The 22,743-nt window shown below is 39.2% G+C and overlaps 1 protein-coding gene across 1 annotated transcript in view; it reads left to right on the top strand.

The window, feature by feature from the left end:
* c22h8orf34 (chromosome 22 C8orf34 homolog) overlaps nt 1–20,181 on the top strand; it is a 72,141-nt gene extending 51,960 nt beyond the window's left edge. The window contains exons 10-14 of the mRNA XM_053228123.1: nt 1,108–1,237; nt 9,056–9,474; nt 12,462–12,558; nt 16,855–16,902; nt 17,570–20,181. Coding sequence (XP_053084098.1) covers nt 1,108–1,237; nt 9,056–9,474; nt 12,462–12,558; nt 16,855–16,902; nt 17,570–17,577 — 702 coding nt within the window. The 3' untranslated portion in view covers nt 17,578–20,181. The remainder of the gene's footprint in view (nt 1–1,107; nt 1,238–9,055; nt 9,475–12,461; nt 12,559–16,854; nt 16,903–17,569) is intronic.
* The last annotated feature ends 2,562 nt before the right edge of the window (nt 20,182–22,743 follow it).

A 22,743-nucleotide genomic window follows, 5' to 3' on the forward strand; every position in this document is an offset into this window, starting at 1 on the left:
TTATTTGTTGTTACAGAAGATGAAGACTCTTGTGTACGAGGAGATGCCAAGGCACTCGAGAGAAGCCGAGTTTTCCACATGTTTAGACAAACGACAGTCAGACGGGCTGTAAATTTTGCTAACGTCAGACTTTGTGGGCTCAGAGGTGTTTCTTATTTGTGCGTGGTTTGTCTGGTTCCCTTTGAGGAGACCAAACGTTCCCATGATGATAGGAAAATGTGAATATTCTAATGCTGGGGAAAAGATAGTAGTAGAAGTAATGCTGTAAAATAAGTTGCACCCTTTGTTCTGTCTTCGTATAGTCTCCATGAGGTTCCATGTATTCCTGTAAAATGGCTAAACTCTCATTCATCAGAGTTGTCATACATGTACATTCTATATATTTAAAAAAAAAAAAAAGGGAGGAAAAAGCATTTTTCCAATCTTCAGCTGTCCAGTTCTTGGCTGAAAGGAGTGAAGGTTTGATGTGTTGTGTGTTCTGAGATGCTTTTCTGCTCATCACGGTTGTAAAGAGTGGTTATTTGAGTTACTGTAGCCTTCCTGTCAGCTGAAGTAGTCTGGCTTCAACAAGGCTTTTCTCCTGCAGAACTCCCACTCACTAGATGCATTTTGTTGTTTGGACCATTCTGTGTAGTGAGACTGTTGTGCGTGAAAGTCCCAGAAGCTCAGCAGATCAGACGAGCAGAATTTCTTTCTTGGTGGATGATTTGATTGAGTCGTCCTTGATCTAGATTTATATTCAGTTCTGTTTTATGTATTTTTTGGTCATAAGCTAAAAATTGTATACCAAACTGTGCGGTTTATCGTTTCTAAAGTGCAGTAGCAGAACTCCTGTCAGGCACCATGCCAGCCGTCATGTCCTTCTTGATCACTTGGATTTAACGATTCAAAATCTGCCCTGACGCTCACACACAAACCATTCCTCCTTACCCATGAGCACTTTCATCTCCAAGCTGTGTGGTTTTCACTGTTTTTCTAGTGCTTATTAAAATTATAGTTGCCTCATTACAACAGATATGGTTTCTTTCACTTTATGACTTTCTGCTCTTTCTCTCTCTTCTTTTGTGTGTGTATGTGTGTGTGTGTGTATGTGTGTGTGTGAGACAGCGATACCCTGCATGGGCGCCGGACGTGAAGCCGGTGAGAGGCACGAGCCCAAAGGCACAGAGGCGTGCTCTACAGCTCGAGGAGCTTCTCTTTTCTAAAGAGCTGGAGAACATGGGCAAGCACCTCGCTGGTTAGTATTAAACACACACACACACACACACATCAAACAGGCGGCGTCTCTGTTTTCTCACATCAGAGAACATGGTGACAAAACCCTCTGACTACTCCAGCCATCTTTGATTAATTTCCCGACGCAGTTAAAGTGTGTAAGTGATGTAGAAGGAGCTCAAGCGGTGTGTGTGTGTGTGTGTGTGTGTGTGCACCAGGTTTGATCTCGCGTCTCTTTGGGTTGTGGGTGAGATCGAGACCCATGAGAAATCATTCGTTTATTAAAAGCACAAGCACACAGTGGTGCAGATCTCTGAGATCTGACGTGTTAAGCATTTGTTTGTTTATGGTGGTCCTCCATTTTTTTTCCGGTTAGCTGTTGTACACAACATAAATTTCAGATCTTGAGAGGGATGCGGAACTCTCTGAGAACACTGAAGAGGTTTGAGTAAGCAGGATTGCAGCTGTGTGTTGGGTTTGTACCACACCTACAGTACATGTGTGTGTAACTACCTTGTACTACATTTTCTGGCTTTTTTATCAGGTAAACCTAGCAAATGTCTCACATTGTAGGCGTGCAAGTACTGTAGCTCTGCAGCTCACCTGGAGGGGCGGGACTTCTGAAAATCCTGTCAGTCAATATAAAGATTGACAGGGCTGGAATTTTTATGGTCTTATTTTTAATCTGTATATTCTTTTTTTTATTACCTATTGAATTAGCTGCAAATTAAAATACATTAATAAATCGCAGTTGCTTTAAGACAATCAGTGTGTTTCAGTGGAATTGAAATCCTTAAAAGCAATTTTCTTCTTTTTCAATTTTGAGTGTAACCAGATTTTAAAAGGCTAGAACTTTACTTCATACATGCAAAAGACAAAACAGTTCAGTTCAGGAAAGTCTGTAGTTTACAGAATTATATATAGAAGAAAATGGCTTTAACGCGAGGTTGAAAAAGGCAGGATGCAAGTGCGTAAACTCAGGAGGGTAATTTAACAATCGGTACAGTCCAGAGAAGGTGTCAAACTAAAGGCAGACAGCATCTAACAAGGAGTATCCATAATCATAACCGAGAAAACACTAGCAAAGTTCAAAATCAGAAAACACGGAACGAGGAAAACAAGGCTAGAAATGCGCCATAACACTGGTAAGACTTCGCAAAGAGACAGTGAAACAACAGGGATTATGTATATGACAGGAGCTAAATACAAAACACAGAAACAGCACTATTTGGACAAGAGCCGTGATGTGCACTGAGAGCCTAAGAATGTGGAATTCATGACAATATCAACATTTTTGAGGCTGCCACATGTAGATTGTATAGACAAGGAGTGCTATTCGGCTAAACTAACACTTTGAAATGGTGAAACTCTAGAAGATCGTTATAGTTTGGTGCTCTGTCAGTGGCTAAATGATTCTAAGCTGTGGTCTAGCCTGCAATGACCAGACATACAGTATATACACATCTCATAGAAATTCCAACCGTTTATATTAGAGAGAAATTAAAGGCATACAAGTCTCTTATAATGCTTATAATAGTGGGCACATTCAGGATGTTATGTTTTACGATTACAACAGCTACATTGCCGTGGCACTGACGGCCGTGGTGCTGCCCAACCAGATGCCAGAAACTGAACAAACTAAGCTAGCTAAAAATGTCCATTATAAATAACTCCTCAGTAAGAATATGACCTACGTATCTAGCTTTAGCTAGCTAGTTCCTTGTGGATTTACAAGAGCTATGTGAGTTTGTTAAAGAAATATAAGTTCGGCAAAGCCGGAGATCCTCGGATCTGTTATTCCTCCTAATTAACTGTAACTATCCTCTTTTGGCTTGGAAAGGTGTCTAATTCGACACTTTTCTGATTCTGACACCCAACATCACAATGCAGCATTTTAGAAAACAAATTCTTGTTTGCTCTTAAAAGTCACTGTAGTCTCCCACTTTGTTTTTGCAACCAGGACGCATGGGTGACGTCAAAGTGACGTGTATCACGCTGACAAATAGTAGTTCATAGATCAGTGTGTTTAAATTTAGAGCAGAATTTCCACTTAAGTAAAATATGTAAGTTTAACAAAGAGTAAATAGGTACATAATGGCAGGTTTATGTTAAACTTATTAAATAGAAATGCGTACATTTACGAACTTAATTTATTGTAGTAACATGGACATTATATTACGTAAAAGCTACCTAAGGCCATAATGAATTTTTAGAGTACGTTCAGAGGTCTATGTACAGTATATACTGTATACTGTATATAGAATATATGTGTTATTTGGTGGATTAATATAATAGATCAACGGAATTCCCTCCAGTCCCTCAGATGACACGGATTTATTTCGTTTTCCACGCTGCGTTCTATCTAAACACAGATTTCCCCATGAGGAAGTGAATTTGACCATCTAACAGCCTAATTCACTACTTTCATGCTTTTATTAGCTGTTAATGCCTTCCATGTTGAGAGCTAGCGCTTTTGCTTTTGTGCACTTACTCCACCCTATTATGTGGTCAACTAAATCTCCCGGCTTTTTTTTTTTTTTTTTATTTACGATAAGGCAGTGAATCAACATTATGGCTGTATTATTATTGTTATTATTTCCTCCTGTGCAAGAGCATTTTTGCCTCATGTGGATAATTCATGTATGCTGTATGGTTATTCCAAGTAACTCCAAACATCTCTCTATTTCTATAACAACGTTCCACATGACTTATTTTTCATCTCATCTTCCTGCTTAGGGATGAGTTTCATACTCATATTATTCAAAGAGACAATCAATTTTTCCTCCTTTTTCTGATCAAAGGCTATTCATAAAAAGATTCGATTAGATCAACCCCCATGCTTACATTTCTTCCCAGTTTCTTTAAAGTCATCCTCTCTTGTTTAATCAGTCCTAATCGAGACTGAGATCGGATCTGATTTAGCCACACGCCACTCAGTACACAGACATAAACAATTATTCCAGCCAGCCATGATGATGTGAAACTTTTCCAGAAAAAAAATAATTTCGGTAAAGTGATATGCGTATGGAGAATGAGAATGAGCAATGTGATAGACATTAGGGAGATGATTCCAAGATCCGAATCAAATTTTATTAACATCTGGATATGCTCTGGGACTGGAATTTTGGCATTCCATACAGTAGTATTAATTACAAATACAGTCATTAATAACATGAGGGTGCCAAAACTTAGCAGAATTTTATATAACTGAAAACTATGAATTTGCTCCAGCTGTTGAAGTCTACCACAAAATAAAGTGTAGACTATTAAAATAAATTATAAATAGTAAATAAATAGTAGACTATTAAAATAAAGTGTAGACTATTAATAGGTTAAAGAAATCTGATCTCCTGGAAGCAGGTTCATCTTAATTAGACTTTGGTTAAGCCAAAAAGGACAATATTTATTAATTCTCTCATGAAATTTCAAGACCAGCGATTAACACACACCCTTACACCCTTTTTTTTTAACAGTTGATGAATAGAGGTGGAATTTATCTAAGGTTGGTTGCTGAAAATGTGGAAAATGGTCAGGTCTTAAATAACTCCTGCTCCAAGAATAGAATATAGAATAAATTTGATGCTGAAACTGACAAACAAGCATAACTGATATCTAAAGCTTTGGCCACCCTTAGTTTATTTGATTAATTTAATGGCAAGTTGTTCTAAAAACCATTTGATATGGTTTGTTCTGAAAACCCTGATATTGCTGTTGGAGCTCTATATAAGAACAGATTCTTAGCACCAGGGAAAGAAGTAGGGCTTCCCCTGCCTCCTAAATCCAGATTTAACCCTGACTGTTCCCACTGGAGCGTGTGGCGGAGTCATTCCCGAGCGTATCCTGTTTACTTCTGTGAGTGTGTAGCTGTGGTTTTTCCACTTTTACAGCATAAACAAGATCATGTGACATATCTAAACACAGTCAGCCTTGCACCGGAGCTACAGTATATAGCTAAATCGTTCACTAGCTTACAGTGACTTCTGACCTTTGCTAAACCTTAGATGATCTTGGCTAGTAACGTAAAACCAAATACAGGTTACCAGGTTACTGTACAGAATATTATGTTTACTTCTAGTGATACCATACAGTATAGCGGCTTGTTTCAGATGGGAGTTTTAGACATACCTTCGACTGTGTTCGAGGTATTATCATTAACCAGGGTTGCCAGGTTTCTCCAAAATTGCCAGCCTAACTACATCTTGAAAGTGACACAAAAGACCTGAATCTAGCCCCAAAAAATTTTGACTTTGAAAAAGGGAGACATATTTTTCTTCTTTTTCTCAGCCGTTGTAGGAAACAAGGTCACCGTGGTGCACACGCATTTCTGACGTATCCACTTCATTATCCCTCTTTCTTTCTCCCAATACTTTCAGTATATCTTACAATAGAAATGGTTCTATACATCATAGACACACTGTCTACACTTACGCTTTGCCTTTTTTGTAGAAATGTGTTAGATGTAAAGCCGATTATTAGCTACACTACAAGATCATGATGACTGCTGAGTATTTTTAAACTCTGGCAACCCTCACTGTCTGCTATAATATAATAACGGTCTGTCCGCTGCTGCTCCCCCCGAGCATGGGGCAGAGGGATTCCTGCCCCAGTAGGACTCTATTAGCACTTTTTGGACTCATTTTTGACCATTAGGTTCAATGATAACTCTATAGAATATAAGTGTGGCAGTAGCTGCCCTTTGATTGCCTTATATCTGAGAAATAGCAACATTTAAAAAAAAAAAAAAAAAATCTCCCGCCTGCCCCTGTGAACGAACTGACACTGATTGGTACTTAGTTTTTTTTTCAACCGTTTGTTTAACTATAACTCAGGGTAAGATTGTCAGAGAAATACAAGGTACAAGGTAATTTTGTTTTAAAGGTACAGAAATGGTCATTAATGGTCATAAAGGTGAAAAATGTAGATTACATATACAAATGTATACGCATTGCTGAGAACCATCCCAATGATAGCATTTGAACCTTGATTTTTTTAGTATTTAGCTGATTTAGTATTTTTGGAAGGAGTCTTCAGTGTCAGCAACTTGTAACTCTCAGTAAGAGAGTCTTCAGAGCGGAGGGCATTGTGCTTTCTGATCTCACGCTATCATGACAAGCTGCGTTTGTTTTATCGTTGTTGATTATTTTCCTATAACAGTGAGCCATGTAAAAAATTCCTTACATAGATAAGACAAAACTTGCTTTTATGCCACAACATTCCATCATTCTTCACTAACATATGTTTACAAAAAAGAAACTCAGTAGGGACTGTAACAAACAATACATTGACGTCTGACAAACACATAAATCAAAAACCAGGAAATATCTGCAAAACACTGATGAATCTGGAATAATTTACATAGTTTATTTTTTTACCGCCATGTTTCCTGTGAGAGAAGTCTGACTCTGTGTGTGGACAACATGTGGAATAGACATATGTGATCCGCAGTTATAATCTCATAATTTTGTTATGAACACGATCGTTTTTGGCCGTGGTAGAAGAAATGATGGTTTACGAAATACACATCATGCACACATATTCCGTGTTCTTGCATGTCACGCATGTGTGCTTCCCAGGATTTCTTAATGAGTCCTGTTTTGTAGAATAGAACTCTTGCATGAAGGAAAACCCCAGAAAAAGTGCGGCGCTAATCACATAAAGGCGTAGCGAGAGCAGCCCAGATGTTCTTTCTGAGAACTGGGAGGAGAAAGACGGCGCAAACAACAACAACATCTGAACACCTACCGAAGCCAACAAGTATATTTCTGAAGAGCTGCGGCTCTGTTAAGTGTGTTTTGAACGCTGTCAGAGGAAGCAGCCTCTCACACAATTTACACAGCCAGTAAATACTCCTACCCGGCGCTATTAAAAACACTCCAGGGCAAACAGCAGGAAATGATGCTCTCACGCTGCTGGCTAAATATGTGAGGGATTAGACGGCAGCCGCATGTGTGTATCACCACACGCATAAGTGGATGTGGGTGACTGTAACAGTGTTCACTTTTAAATAGCTTTTAAATACATTCATTTATCCCATTGTTCATTCTTTTTTTTATTACCACAGCGCCGTTGAATTCTCGAATCTGATTGGTCAGAAGGGGTTGATTAATTTTCTTTAAATCACAGGTTTATATTAATGCGCTTGTTTTAACACGTTATTTCTTACACGGGAACTTGTATAGAGGACACTGCACTTAATCTAAGACTAAATAATAAATGGATTAAAAAAGTACCGTTTTATAAAAATTGTTGATATGGTGATACGTTTATTAACATTTAGTCTCCAGTGTCAGTGCTTGTCTGTAATGTCTGTAACACGAGTTTTTGCACTTTGGTAGTATGACGTGGTCTTTCTCTTCATTAAACATAGCTTTAAACGAATAAAAAGCATGTTGTAATTTTTTTAATAAACACAAAATTGTAATTATTGTAATTGTTGTTATAACATATGTAGGAATACTTCAAGACTTATTGTTGTGCGTCAGGCTGTATCACACCACCCTGTCGTTGATTATTTTCCTCTTACAGCACACCACATTGTATTTTATTCCTTACTTCATTTATTTCTCTACTTGATAAATGATTCATTTATTCATTTTTATATTCATCTGTTCCAAACATCAGCTGGTTAGTATTATTTGAAATGTTTTTTTAAGGTAACCCAATGTAACATCTTGCTGTTGCTGGTCCTAATACCAGTCTTTACAACTCAGTGCACAGCTTATTTTAGGGGTTTATCCTGCTCAAACACACCTGTTTCAACTCATCATCATTATTAAGCCCTTCATAAGCTGACTCAGGTGTGTAAGGATGTTTAAATCACAAAAATGGGTTGTTTGAAATGTTCCCAGCAGGGCTGCGGTTGTGATTTGGCAGCTTAACCTTCATGTTCAGTGCAGCACTTCACAACGTTCCATCGACCCCGGCAATCTCTTTAAATTGTTTGCCATAAAACTCAGCATATCTCAGTTATTACCAATAAAAACACAGCACTTAAAGTTCCTGCCATGCTTGGGGAGTGGGGATAAGATCGCATTTCTGTTTCAGTTTTAGTTTACTTCTCAGCACTGTTATTTAATTTTTCAGGTCAAAATGAAAATGAGGCAAGCAATTTCTAAAAAAAATATTTAACGTAATTATTTTTATCGTTGTGCTACTTTAGGAAAAATTTCAAATAGGTCACTTTTACCCCAATAGAACAACCAGCTGGATTTATATCCCCCGTGGATTCTGTGTTTAAAACATTGCCAAATATTCCCCTGCTTAACAGTTTATTTATTAAAAGAACCAACAGTAAGAATTCCAAGTTTTGTTTTGGCCTTCTTATTAGATCTGTGAGGAATCAAAAGCGGTTCAGACAATAGGAAAGATGCTGGAGGCAGTTCTAAAGGGCAAAAAAGTTTATAGAATATGTTTATCACTGCCAGCCTGAAAGATGAATTGATATTACTTTGATTTATGTAGGCAATAAAACATAATGAGGTGCGCTGTTATAGTGAAATAATCAATGACAGGGTGGTGTGATGTGGTCCAGTGTGAAATGGAGTACCTTTTATCACCTCGAAGTTGAGTATTTTCTTAGAACAGCATGCCTGAAGTGCTTGATTCCTCTTGAACCACAGCAATTATCTGTCGGGTTCCTGTGAATTAGCTGTAACTATAGAAACAGTAACATAGTTGAATGAGCAAATTAATATAAACCTACAAATTTAAGCAACACCTTTCAACCAATCAGATTTGTGAATCCAATGGCACTGTGGTATAAATACCATGATAAAGAAAGCTAATCCACTTTTCATCCAAAGCTTCAATTTTAAAGCTAATCCACTTTTATTCCCTCCAGAAGTGGAGAAGGACTTGGCCAAGCTGGCTGAACAAGGGAAGCTCAGCAGGAGTCCCATCAGCCCCCACAGCAGCCTGCTCCTGCCTGTGAACCCCCAGAGTGCCAACGCTCTTCCCATGCCAGGCTTTAGCTCCAAGCCCAACTCGCCAAGCAAGACTCCCATGCTGCCGCTCATCATCAGCCGGACTCAATCTCCCAGCAACCCCTGCAGCCGAGCCCAGACTCCCAGCAGGCCCCTGACCCCCAACAGCCTCATGATGCGCTCTCTACCCACTGCTAGCCACGGAAACCCAGATCGTATGTACAGGCGCTCCAGGAGCAGACCGGTTACCCCGACTGGGCAAATAACGCGACCTCTTTTGACCCCGCCAGGTCTCAGCAGCACGGACAGCTTCAGTCTGCGCAGCACACTGTCTGAGGTGAGCCACGTGAAACACGACCACGAAAGCCAAATCTTTTCAGTTACAAAAGCAAAGTTCAAAAACAAGAAGACATCTAAACAGGACACAATAAAACAGGAAGTAGATCAAAATCCAGAGGCTTAGTAATGGCACATACAGTATATTCAGTGCTACACTTTTATAGAAAATACAGGGTGTTAAGTAGGAAGCTTTTAGGAAGCTAAGAATCCTTAACTGTCCCCCCTTGAGGAACCCTTTTTCTAAGAGTCCTGGAGCCCTACTTATAGATGTTTGGCTAAAAATGGCGTAGTCATGGTGAGGTTGTTTATTAGCTGTGGTTGTGGCAGGAGTCTCTCTCTCTCACACACACACACATTCATATTCACAAACACATAGACATACATTTATGTAAACTTAGTTTGTGAGAGAATAACAAGAATAACAATGTAGTAGCCAGAAACCATCACTGAAGCTAGCTAAATCTCGACTGGTATATGGTATACTTTGGTTTAGGTATAGGTTTGGCTTTTGTTATAAGTCATGGAGCATATGATGATCCAAACTGAGACTCAGATACTGAAATCCTACAATTGTCTATCTATTAGTAATATAAGCAAGCTTATTAGCTAGTGCACTAGGCCAGCTAACTATGTGCTGTTGTTCATTAGCAGCAAACATTTATCAAATTGTACACATGAACAAGAACAAACAAGAACAAATGGATTTATTTGTAAATTGTTAGCAGGAGCATTTACACAAGAAATTCTGGGGGCAGGGGTGAAGTGTTAGTATCCTATGAGAATGAGAATTGGCGATGATTTCTAGGCCATTTTTGAATTAAAATTACTCAAAATGACACTTTCATGGATACTAATGTAATTCGTCTTAGCCAGAAGTTGTAGCTGGATTTCTGGAACAGATTTGTGTCACTCTCAAACATATCAGTGTTAAATCATTCTCGCCCACATTCAGATAAAGCAGTGCAGCAGCAGAGCATCTGTCATGGGCTCGTCACAGCCTTGTAAAGGATCTGCGAAGCGTGTAAAGCTCGTAAACCTGAGCTCGGCAATTTAGCCACCAGTAAAATTTAACACATATCTGAGATAAGATACATATATGGACTGGTTTTCTCATCCTCCTGTATTTCATTTTTAGTATTTTTCATGGACTTCATCACAGCAGCGCTGTTAAACCCGAAGCCTTTTATTAGGCACTATATTCGTCACTAGTGGGAGTTTACAGTTTCACCATGGCTCCTTAACAGATCCTTCACTTAATACTTTAGTGATGTTATGAGAAACATCAGGTCACTGAACGCACTTTGATTCAAGCCACCTGGCGTGCTGCTGAAGTGGAAACAGTTATTCAGCAGCGTGCCTCGCAGATCGGATGTGCAGGAATACAGGGGATGGAGGACGATTTGTCTTTCTTTTTTGCCTTCCTGTGCATAATTTAGGCCTGAAATGTAGCAAAGTTGCATGACTGCATCCTCTGCCTGGTAGGCCTTGGACCATCGTTACCTTATAGCACTGAAAGACGAGAAGGCAGAAAAGTGCACAGAAGGGAACGCAGGGCAATTTATTTATTAGACGGTGGCCGGGAGGACTCGCCTCCAAGGTGCACTTTAACTCAAAGAAAAATAAAAACATCTGTAGAAGTAATGGGTCTGACATGCACGCGTGCCAGCTCTTTTCCGTTCTGCTTTGAGTTTGCCGTAGATGAAGATCTCAGCTTAATGTGAAGATTAGACTTTTCCGTACGCTAAAACACCAGCACTGTTAGACTCATTCCACATGGGAGCAAATAGAGTGCTGACTATTTTTAGGGTTTTATACAATATATTGACTGAATTACGCAACGATTTCCTTAAACACTAATATTATAGCTGTAAAGAATATTAGGAACATACAATTTACAGCAGTCTTATTTCCTTTCTGTCCTTTGACTATATACAATATATCTGATGTGATTCAAAATAGCTGAGTATTTAAATATAAAGGTAAGTAAGGAAGTAAGGAATAAAAGTAAGGAATAAGGAATTTAAGTAAGGAATAAAAAACCTGGAGTGTGCTGTTATAGGAAAATAATCAACAACGGGATGGTGAGATGCAGCTTACAGTTACAGTTACCACTCTGAAGGTAATTATTTTCCTATAACGACACTGATACTGCAGTTTCATCAGAAGGAAGATGACTGAAGAATCAGGAGAGCAAGAGAAAGAGTATAATGAAAGAGATGGTTTATTGCAAGCATGCGTAAAACAACCTGGGCATTCTATAGTCTAAACAATAGTTAAACACAGCTGGCTTTTATACTGATGTGTACATGTGAAGGACGCTTTCTAGACCGTATAGATAATACCCAAGGCTAAGATAGGAGAAAAACATGAGCAAGGACAGAACATCATGACCCAGACGTGTGTAAATCATAACCGAACAAAGACAGTTACAGAAATCACATTAAATTGAATTGATCTTAAAAAGAATAAATCATGTATCCATTAACAAATAATCATGCAAAAATAGAAAATAATCCCACTTACTGTTTTTTTTATTACTTAAAGAATAACACATCATACATTTTATCCATTTATAGTTACGTTTAATGCTGTGGAACATCCGGCTTGTCATGTTACCGAGAAGGTCCTCCATCTTTCCTTGTGCCAGAAAACTTAAAGTTACAGCTTTACCTCTGACTTTTAGAAAGCACTGACACTGGAGACTCCTTCCAAAAATGCAGAAATAAACATACATAATGATATTATTATTATTATTATTATTATTATTATTAGATAATATATATGATATATATTGTATTATTAATATATGTGTGGAGTGTCTGTCATACAGGTCCCTGTGTAAGAAGCAATAATGTTGCCTTGAAGCAAGAACTACTGTCAGAGCTCCTGTTACAGAATAATAATCCATTCTGACCAAAGTATACAGTAGAGAGTGTAATTTTCACTCCTGTGTGATATTGTGTGTGTGTGTGTGTGTGTGTGTAGGATGAGTTTTACCGGCAGCTGCAAGCCGTCAGACAGCCTTGGCTCATCCCCAGTGACACTGAGAGCGAGTGTATGGAGCGTCCAGAGCAGGACAAGTGTGAGTATATTAAAGCTTTCCAACACGTATACATTTACACCAAACTTTACTCAACACTTACCAGAGCTGCTGTAGTGCTCTCTCTCTCTCTCTCTCTCTCTCTCTCCCTCTCCCTCTCCCTCTCTCTATCTCTCTGTGTCTCTCTTTCTGTCTCTCTCTAAAAGACAAATCAATAAATACAAAAAACAAAATTCACATCCTTCAACGGCCATCTCACAGATGAAGGAATCAACATGGTCTTACACTTGCAAATTCGTATCTATTCCAACAAATCAAGTCATATGGAATGATATGAAGTTTAAGATTAAAGTTAGAACAGGATTTGCTTTGGTACTAGATTTGGAATCAAGCAAAATCCAACCACATCGTCCAGTCCTAAGAATAACAGCAAAACATACACTACTACTCAACAGTTCCTCTTATCCCACAGTGTCACATCAACCCCAGAATTGGCGTTTCACTACAACTCCCAAGAAGCATCGTGGCCTAACTCATAGCTGCCATGGACTACAATTCCAAACATATATGCTCATTTTAACGTTCAAGCTCAGCTGATTACTGATCATGCACACGTGGACTCTATCACACACTATATAAACGGACCATTTACATTCACTCAACCTGCAGTATCGCTCAGTGTAGCTTGTTCTCCTGACATACTGAGCCCTATCATTGATCTTTGTCTCGTTTCCGGGTTCCCGCTTCTAGTCCTGGCTATTTCAGTCTGTTTGTTGATCGCCTAATCTCCAGACTATTTGCCATTCTCAATGCCTCTGGAATATCTTTACAAACTTTCTAAACAAAATCCCAAATTAAATTTTAAAAAATATTTTTTTGCCAGACTACTTCGACAGTCTGTTTTTTTTTAACTAGATGTTTTTATTGAAGATTTGTACCTCCAAAATCAGCTGCATATATTATTGCTATATTTTGTTCAAAAATGATATTTTCTCTTATTTTGGTCATCAGCATTTAATATTTTCCACCTGCATGATAACAATTTATTTTTTGTTCAGGTATAATGTTTTATCCTTTATTTACTCACGGTGTTCCTACACATGGATGATCTATTTACATTTCAATATAAGATATAGCATTTCGAAAAATATCAAAATTCATTTGACATGCGAGTTTTAAGTAATAAAACCCATCTAGAGAATCTGGATATTTTTCAAAAATAATCTGTGCATAAAAGGGTTAATGTTGGGGAATTTCTGCAAGACAAGTTACATCCTGGTAACTCTTACAGACTGTAGTAGCTTCCTCACCAAACTCTCTTATTTTCTCTTTCAGAAAGTTAATCAGACAAAAAAGAAAGATCTTGTCATGTTATCGATTAACCCAAAGTCCTGTGTCCTGAAGACTTACCCATGGCGGAAAACTCACTGACTGTTACAAAGCACTGACGCTGGAGACTCCTTCCATAAATGTTATATAAACATCTCCTTTTTTCTTTGTTAAATTACAATCCATTTATTTTCATTATAATTATTATTAATTTTCACAATATGTGGAGCATCCACTGTTACAGTCCCGTATGAGGACATTATAATAAACTTGGGATTTTAAGAGAAACCAAATCAGAATCAACATCCCTGTGGTATAGCAGTATATTAACACATCATCAGACAGAGAAAGATGTAGTGCTGGGGTTAAATTAATATTCATTGGTATATATGCAGAATGGCTCTCTTTGTCTCTCTGTCATGATATCTTCTTACAAAATATATGAGAGAGATCTGATTACTAATTATATATACCCCATTTTTATTCATCACGATGCTTTTTATGATTGGCACGCAAGTAATTCAAGAGCGATATGTTAATGCAACATTCTTCTAAAGTAATAGACACTGTCTGAGAGGAGCTGAGGTATAACTGCCTGTAAGTTCCTTCAGCGTGCCAAGGAGTTTTAAAGCCTACCTCTCTCAGTATCAGTACACGGCTGCACCTTGTTTGGCTTGGAGGCTGAAATGCAGCAGAAGCTTTGATTGTGTTCATACTGTCTAGTGGATTATAGCTTAGGTTTCATTTTCAAAGGAAATACTGAAAGATTTAAGCATGCACCAAGTCAGCAAAGGGATGGTTTTCTGACCAAACTGTACCTCGGCGTCATTAATAAATACCTCTGGCCTCATTTTTCTCCACTCGCATGGCACGGCCAGTGCAGCGCGTCCTCCAGGAGCCGTTAATCTTTTAATGACATTAATGTTGTTTTAAATCAAAGTTCTGGCCCAGAAATGGCGCCTTCAAGCTTGTGCATTACGTAAGTGTGTGTGTGTGTGTGTGTGTGTGTGTGCGTGTGGACAGTTGATTACTTCTTAATCTTTATGCATATTGTATTTAAGAAGTTGCACAATGTTTTTGCTACAGCAAATGACTTCAGTCAAACAGAAAGTTCAGCAGTTTGGCTTAACCTTCATTTGTTATTAAATATCAAAACAGTATCTTTTTTATCTCAACTGACCCGTCTGTTCTCTAAAACACTGAATCGTTCTCAGATTAACATCCAGTAAACAACTTATCCAGAACCGAAATTGCAAAATTACCCGGACAGCGCTTCGGCCAATTTTTAATAGAAATCATGGGGCAGGAACAACTGAAGTCCAAAGAAACACTACACAAGTCTTGCAATCAAATAAAAATGTAACTGTATATGAGAGCTGATCCAGAGGAATGCTGGTTTTCTTTTGCCAAAATCAAATCTCACAAGCATATACAGTAAAATATAGGTTCCTATATAATAAAGTAAATAAAGCACTGTATTAAAAGGACGCGAGTCATGAGCCAGAAAGCCACTGGCACTGCCAACCACCAGACATGTCCGTGTGCTGCCTGGCATGCTGAAAGACGTGCTCATTGAGTCGATCAGCAGGGGTTCACTCACCCCTCCTTTCCTGTCTGCGCTTCCATGCCAGTGGTTGTTTCTGAGCCTGCTCCAAGCCTATGGTACAAACACGAAGAGAGCGGGCAGTGCTCATAACCATTTCCTGTTATTCCGGAGACTTCCAGAATGGGCTAACCGCTAACCCTGAAAGATGAAAGACGGCCTTTAGTCTTTCTCCATCTTTTATTGTGGTTCATGCATTTGACCTAATTCCTAATGTTAGCTGATGAACAACCTGCTGTGGGCTAAAGTGTGTGTTACACAACATGCGCAACACACTAAAACATCAACCACAAAGCAAATATTGGTGAAATCTCCCCAAGGATAGTCTGGATAACAGATTTATTTATTCTTTATTAGCATAGCATTGTATTGAAGTACAGACAGGGTTTGATACAAATCTAGACCCCCTGGAATCTTGGTACAGGATATTTATATTTAACCCATCCATCCATCCATCCATCGACCCATCCGTCCCCCTACCAATACATCCATTAATCCATAGTGTCGATGCTTCTATGTATCCATCCATCCCCCCACTTCATCTATCTTATTATCTATTCATCCATCCAGTTTCTTCCATCTGTCCAACCAAACATCCATCCAGCCATCCACATCAGTGATTCAACCATCTATCTATCCATCCATCTACCAACATCATCACTTCCTCCTTGCATCCATCTGTACAACCATATCCCTTACCATCTATGCATCCATCTGCATCATGCGTCCATACATCAATCCATCCACATCATTAATTTGTCCATCCATCCATCCATCCATGCATGCATGCTGTAGGTGCTTCCATGCGTTTATGCTGGGTTTGTACTTGCCAAGCCATCTTTCATCCATCTTATATTTTTTTGTGTACAACCACATAATCCATCTATGCATTCATCTGTCCATTTATCTATCCACCCAGCTATTGACATCATCCTTCCCTCCGTGCATCAATCTGTAAAACCATTTCTTACATCCATCCATCCATCCATAACAATCCATCTACCCTTCCATCTAGCCATCAATACATTCATCCATCCATCCATCCATCCGTGCTTGTCATCATGCAATTCATCCATATATGCATCCATTAAAACACTTAGCCTTCTATCAGCCTTATCATCCATCCATTCAGCCTCCACCCTAGATCTATCTATGCATCCATCCATCAGTGCATCCCTTCATAAACACATCCATCTATTCTGTTCTAATTATGAAATGTACATTGGTCTTTAAATTATTATTTCAGTGTCTTTGCCTGTTCAGCACTATTCATTTTCCTATTCATCCATCCATCCATCCATCCATCCATCTGTCTCTCAAAACACATCATTCATCATTTCTATTCTATTCTATTCTATTCTACAATATTTCCTTATTAAACCATTCCCATCTTTGCTTGTTCGCAGGTAACCCTGGCGGAATGAGAGATGCCAGTAAACGATCAGTGTTTTCAGGTAAGCCTGCTAAATGTTTGACAAGTGGCTAAGCTGTGAAGAACTAAAAGAAGTGTGACACCACGACTGTACGAAAACTGACAGGCCCATTAGGAGAATTTAATATTCCCCCACTGTCTGTTGGTGATCTCATCCCAGACAAATCTCTGCCGCTTAGCGTTTCCCTTCAAATTAGTCATGAATGAGTCAGATGCCCTTGCCTGCGTTTGTAGAGCTGCCTATTATTACCACATCTTTATTAGAAGATATAGAGAGGCAGCAAGAGTCGAAGGCGCACCAGGCTGCTGGTGAGGAAAGAGGCTGTTTGATGCCTATTTCCATTGACTCAGGCAGCTGCAGAGGCAAAGAAGTGAGGGAAGCGTCTGGCCGCTTCGTCTGCGGTCGTCGTTCTTATGAAGGGGGGAGCACTGGGTGGATTTTACGGAGATTTCTCTGCTCGACCTCATCTAGATACACGGACAAACACACACATCACAAAATATCAGATTGGATGGCAATTCATACAGCAGTTCATTTTTCCACTTTCATGTTTATCTTTGGCATGTTCGAATATTAATGGGTGTGTTTGTGGTCATTACCACAGTCGTTATTCTTATTAGTGGTTGGATTTGAATGAAGCCCGTCTCCAAACAATTAATGATTTTTGCCTCTGCTTTTTTTTTTACAGGCTTATAACACGACAACTGCAGACGGAGACCCAATCATATTTATGCAATCTAAACGGGCATTTTGAACATTGTGAATAAGCCAGAGAGAGACTTATTTTTTATAATTCCTATTTAAAAAAAAGGATTGTGTACTTTTTTTCCACAGAGGTTAATATTTCTTAGAACCTGGCACATCTGTATGCTAAAGTACAAATACTTGAAATTAGAGAATGTAGTATGTTGATAAGAATGCTGTCTATCTGCTGTGTTTGATTTGTTTGCCTTTTTAGCATGCTTCCCATTACTGAGTTATGGGAGAAAATCTTGACACATGGCCTTGCATTGAAGTTATGTATACGATTTTATGTGCCAACTGATGAAAAAAAAGATATTTTTGATAACCATTTTCAGTAAAGGAAATGGCAGCCTTGTTTAGATGGATGTGTGAATATTAAAGCTAGGTAGAGAAGCACCCTTAAGCCAGGTTTACACTGTATGATTTTCAGCCCAGTTTTATCACTGCAGAGGAAAAGCGCACATCCTAAAAGAATCTGGCTCAGTGTGGCAGCCAGGGAAAAAAAAAAAAGTTCTGTCAGTGTTTGAAATGTTTGAGTAGAAACTTAGAGCGTGAGCGTTGCTTCAAAGCTTGTCTAAAAGTAAGGTGACTTACGCAGGATTACGCAGAGCTGATGAGAGAGCTACAAAGACGTTAGTAGCAATGTCGAAGCATAAACAAAACAAGCTAATGGAAAAAAAACATCCTTATTACCTCAAGCGCACTTGAGAATGTTTCTGTTTTTCCGCTCAAGCCCGGATCGGTCAGCTTGATGACGTACGCAGAACGTAGACATTTTCTTTAATCTATCGTTAGAGAAACTTCGTTCGAGAATTTGAGATTTTTCTGGGATCATCTCATACAACGTGACAGAATCGTACAGTGTAAAAGAGGCTATATCCTGTATCACTGCCCTGGAAGACCAACACAGCAAGCACTCTTTTACTTCCTACAACGAATGACAAAAGTAACGTGTAGAACAAGATGAGATTTATTTGTTATTTTGTACCAATGATGCACTACGTATATATATCGCCTGCTACACCTTGTATGATGCAAATTAAACTGATTTATACGGTTCCTTGTCTTGTCCTGTGTCCATTTTTTATGGGACATACTATATACACTATAGGGCCAAAAGTATGTGGACACTCCTCCTAATGATTGAGTTTAGGTGTTTCATCCACACCCATGGCTAACAGGTGAATAAAGTCAAGCACATCGCCATGCAATCTCCATAGGCAAACATTGGCAGCAGAATGGGTCGTACTGAAGAGCTCAGTGACTTTAAGTCGCACGTCAGTTCTTGAGTGCTATTAGTACAAAATGAAGGCATCTATAAGCAACAACAGCTCAGCCATGAAGAGGTAGAGGTAGACCAGGCAAACTCGCAGAGTGGGGTTGCCGAATGCTAGAGTGCGTAACATGTAAAAATTGTCTATACTCTGTTGCGTCACTCACTACAGAGTTCAAAACTGCCTCTGGAAGCAACATCAACACAAGAACCGTGCATCCACAGCTTCATGAAACGGGTTTCCAGGACCGAGCAGCTGCACACAAGCTTAAGATCACGATGTGCAGCAAGAAGCATCGGCTGGAGTGGTGTAAATCATGCCGTCACCAGACTCTGGAGCCGTGGAAACATGTTCTCTGGAGTGATGAATTACTATCTGGCAGTTTAATCGAACATATTAATGCCCATGGTGTTGGGATGGGATCCAACAAGCTCATATAGGTATGATGGTCAGGTTGGACATGTTTTTGGCCATATAGTGTATATGCTAATTTCATTAAAGTGTAAATAATGAAAATAGGAAAAATTAAATATATAGAATAATTGATGTTCATGATTCTACTGGCATATTTTACAGTGATTACAGTGCAGTCTCTTAAAAAAGGTTTTTTTTTTGTTGTTGTTGTTGGTTTTTTTGCTTCCTTTAAACCTCGATGGAGATGATGGAGGTGGTGTCTAATAGCCGATTCTGAAACTTGACAACCCCAGGAATCTTTATACCTTCCTTCCTCACTGTGTGTGTATGTGTCTGTCTGTATGTATGTATGTGTTTCTGTGTTTTAATTTATAGCACATTGTTTAAGACTTTTTAATGGTGCCAATTGTTTTTAATTTCATGTTTAGATATTTTTTAAAAACCTACTGCAGATCATCAGCCATCTGTATCACATGGTGACATTGGCAATGCCCCAGGGGTGTGTAAACTTTTGCACCACATATTTCTATATCAGTTGATTGTCTTTTTGTTTTGTACAATCATAATTAAGCATGGTTCATTTGCTGTGGTGAGACATAATTCAATAAAAACAGCTATAACAGTGACATCACTTTGAACACTGCTAGTTGTTGCCATGGCAGCAGTGAAGTCAGAAAATAAAAGGAAAAAGAAACTCATTCTCCTCGCTCAGCACTTAGGAACCGCACAGAATACATTCCATACTTTAAACATCTTCAAATTTTGAAAAGGACCTGCTATTGATAAAGTCTCTGTGACAACGACAGCATGGGTCCTGATCAAGCGTCGTCTCTGAACCTGGCGTTGTTCCTAAGTAGACTGTAAATTTGTTTAATTTGTTTAAAACCGTTCGGCTTGGGGAAACACGAGAGTCCAGCTGTTTTGTTTCTGGGCAGGAATTTCAGTGGAAAAGATTCGTTCGTATCTGAATGGGGTCCAAGTCACACTTGGTCTTTAACCCAGGCTCCACCACCGCTGACATATTTTACAACAATCACACATTCGTGTGACATTCACTGTATACTCTGGAAGTTTTACTCCTCTTTAGAGTCAGTTAAGCTCCACGATTTCTCCATCAGCCTGACAGATGTTGTTTTCAGAGCTGACACTATTGAGATTTCAGCAGCTCTTGTTTCATCTCTCAAGTTCTTCGAGTTGTAATGATCTCGGCTGGTGTGAAAGGTCAGCACGGCCTTAAATAAACGGAAATCAGCTGGATACACCTTCCTCTGTACACGATAAGGTTTACTGAAACTGATGCTGAACTTATAAACCTCTCCCAGAAATGATTCACTCCAGGCTCCATCACCTCCCTTTTTCATCACAATTCCTCAGAAATATCACCAGGGTATGTGCCAATGACCTCAAGACTGATCAACAAACAGCAGCCTTGCACTCGTTTTTCAGGGCAGAACCATTTATTCAGACAGGAGCGTGAGATCACCAGACCGGTGCCAGCATCCTACCAAGCTGGCCCTCTCCAAACCCTAACACAGCTTTTAAGCAGGATGTGGGTTTTGAGAAGCCTCAGCGTGTCTGCTTTTCCAAAGAGGAGTTATGAAAAACGGCTGTGATTGAACAATCATCAGTCTGCCGTGTTAAAAAAAATGCACTTTTATTAACTGTGGTATGTGTACCATCTCTTTCAGGTATTTCCCTTATAATGTTTAGACTGGTGTTAGGAATGAGGGATGTGGTTAGGGGGTTCGGAGAACATACCTCACTTTGGACCATCGTTATTAGTCGTAACTGTTTGCATGTGTGCCATTCTAACAAGTCACTGATTTACTGCTTCTCTTTTCCTTCCTCTGGAGCATCATATTCTTGTTTTAAGCAAACAGAAATCAGCTAGATGTTCTTTTCAGTTCAACTCCATGGAAGTAATGGAAGTACTTTTATTCCTTTCTTCTGAATCGAGTATATAACTTTGGCTTTGATTTCAAGCACAAATTGTGTATATTGGGGACTTCAGTTAGTTCTAGATTTGTCCAAAGGAACACTCGGTGTATATCTATGTGATTAAAATTGTATTGTATGCAAAAAGTTAAGTACCTATGCTAAAAGTACCAAGATTTTTTACGCATAATCTGGTACAAGTGGAAGCAAAATCTTCACAAAGTAGAAAATTATAAATGCATAAATGCTGTGTCTGCATAGGGTTCCTTCAGTTTCCTCCCACTTCCCAAAAACATGCCAGTAGGTGAATTAGCTATTCTAAATTGCCCCTAGGTGTGAATGGTGCCCTGAGATGTACTAGCGTCCCATGATCCAGGGTGTATTCTCACCTCACACTCAGTGTTCCCAGGATAAAGCGGTTACTGAAGATGAATGAAAGTAAACATAAAGGAAAGATTTACAAAAGAAAAAGATGTTGGTAGATTAGTGCCTCTTTCACCAAAGAGCATCAGAAAATATTAGCTAAGGCTAAATAACAACAGCTTTATTCCTAATTTCTGAAGCATTAGCAAGCATGCTAATTCTGTCAGTACAATCTCGTTGAAAGCTAATAGTTTGCTGTGGTTGCTCTCAGCCTTCGGACCTGCCTGATTCATCCTGGGGAAAGTAAAAGTCAAAAGTATTAGGTGAAAGAAAAACTTAAGTAAAGTACTACTACGACTACAGACTTAGCCTCCTGTTTAGCCTACACCATTATTTTTGCTAAAGTTAACGCCGATTATCGCTTCCAAATTCAATGTCCAACTGCCCCATGTCCTCTGTTTACTGCTCTTTCTGAAATAAACTTAAAGGGAATTCTTTCAAAGACCATGGGCCACCCAAGAACAGAGCAGAGACCTGAACCACCATATTTGTGGGCAGCTGACTTGCCTTGCCTCTGTATTTATTGCTGAACTTCGTCGCATTTATCCTGACATAATGCACATATAAATCTACGAGTTATGCTTTGAAGGCGTGCACATGACGTGCTGGCCCCGTTCTGCTCCCATGTGCTACATGAATCCAGACTGTGCTGTAAAGCCGAGCTCTTCGAGTCAAACCCAGCTCTTATTATGGTGTGGGGAAATATCGATTTCACCTGCTTCATGAAACACCCTTTCAGTTGAAGCTTTTGGGCACCAGTGCTTGGCTGAGGGAGACTGTAACGAACTTCCAAACAGATGTTTCAAACCATGCCATGTGAATCGGAAACCAAAGTCTGGCCTCTGAAAATTTTTTGGGATAATTTCTCATTTGTAGAACTGTTTCCAATTCCCAGCAAGCCTGGCAGAAAATTATGAATTTGGCCTTGGATGGCCACAGATGCATCACTGGTCTGGGTAATGTGAAGTACTGAGTAGACATCAAGGTTTGATCCTGAGTTCAAGCCACAGAATGCATAAACATCCGAAAACAGCATGTAGAACACCAGAAGTTTGTCAACAAATACAGCGCA

This window comes from Pangasianodon hypophthalmus, chromosome 22, assembly GCF_027358585.1.
Source record: "Pangasianodon hypophthalmus isolate fPanHyp1 chromosome 22, fPanHyp1.pri, whole genome shotgun sequence".
Taxonomy (NCBI): Eukaryota; Metazoa; Chordata; class Actinopteri; order Siluriformes; family Pangasiidae; genus Pangasianodon; species Pangasianodon hypophthalmus.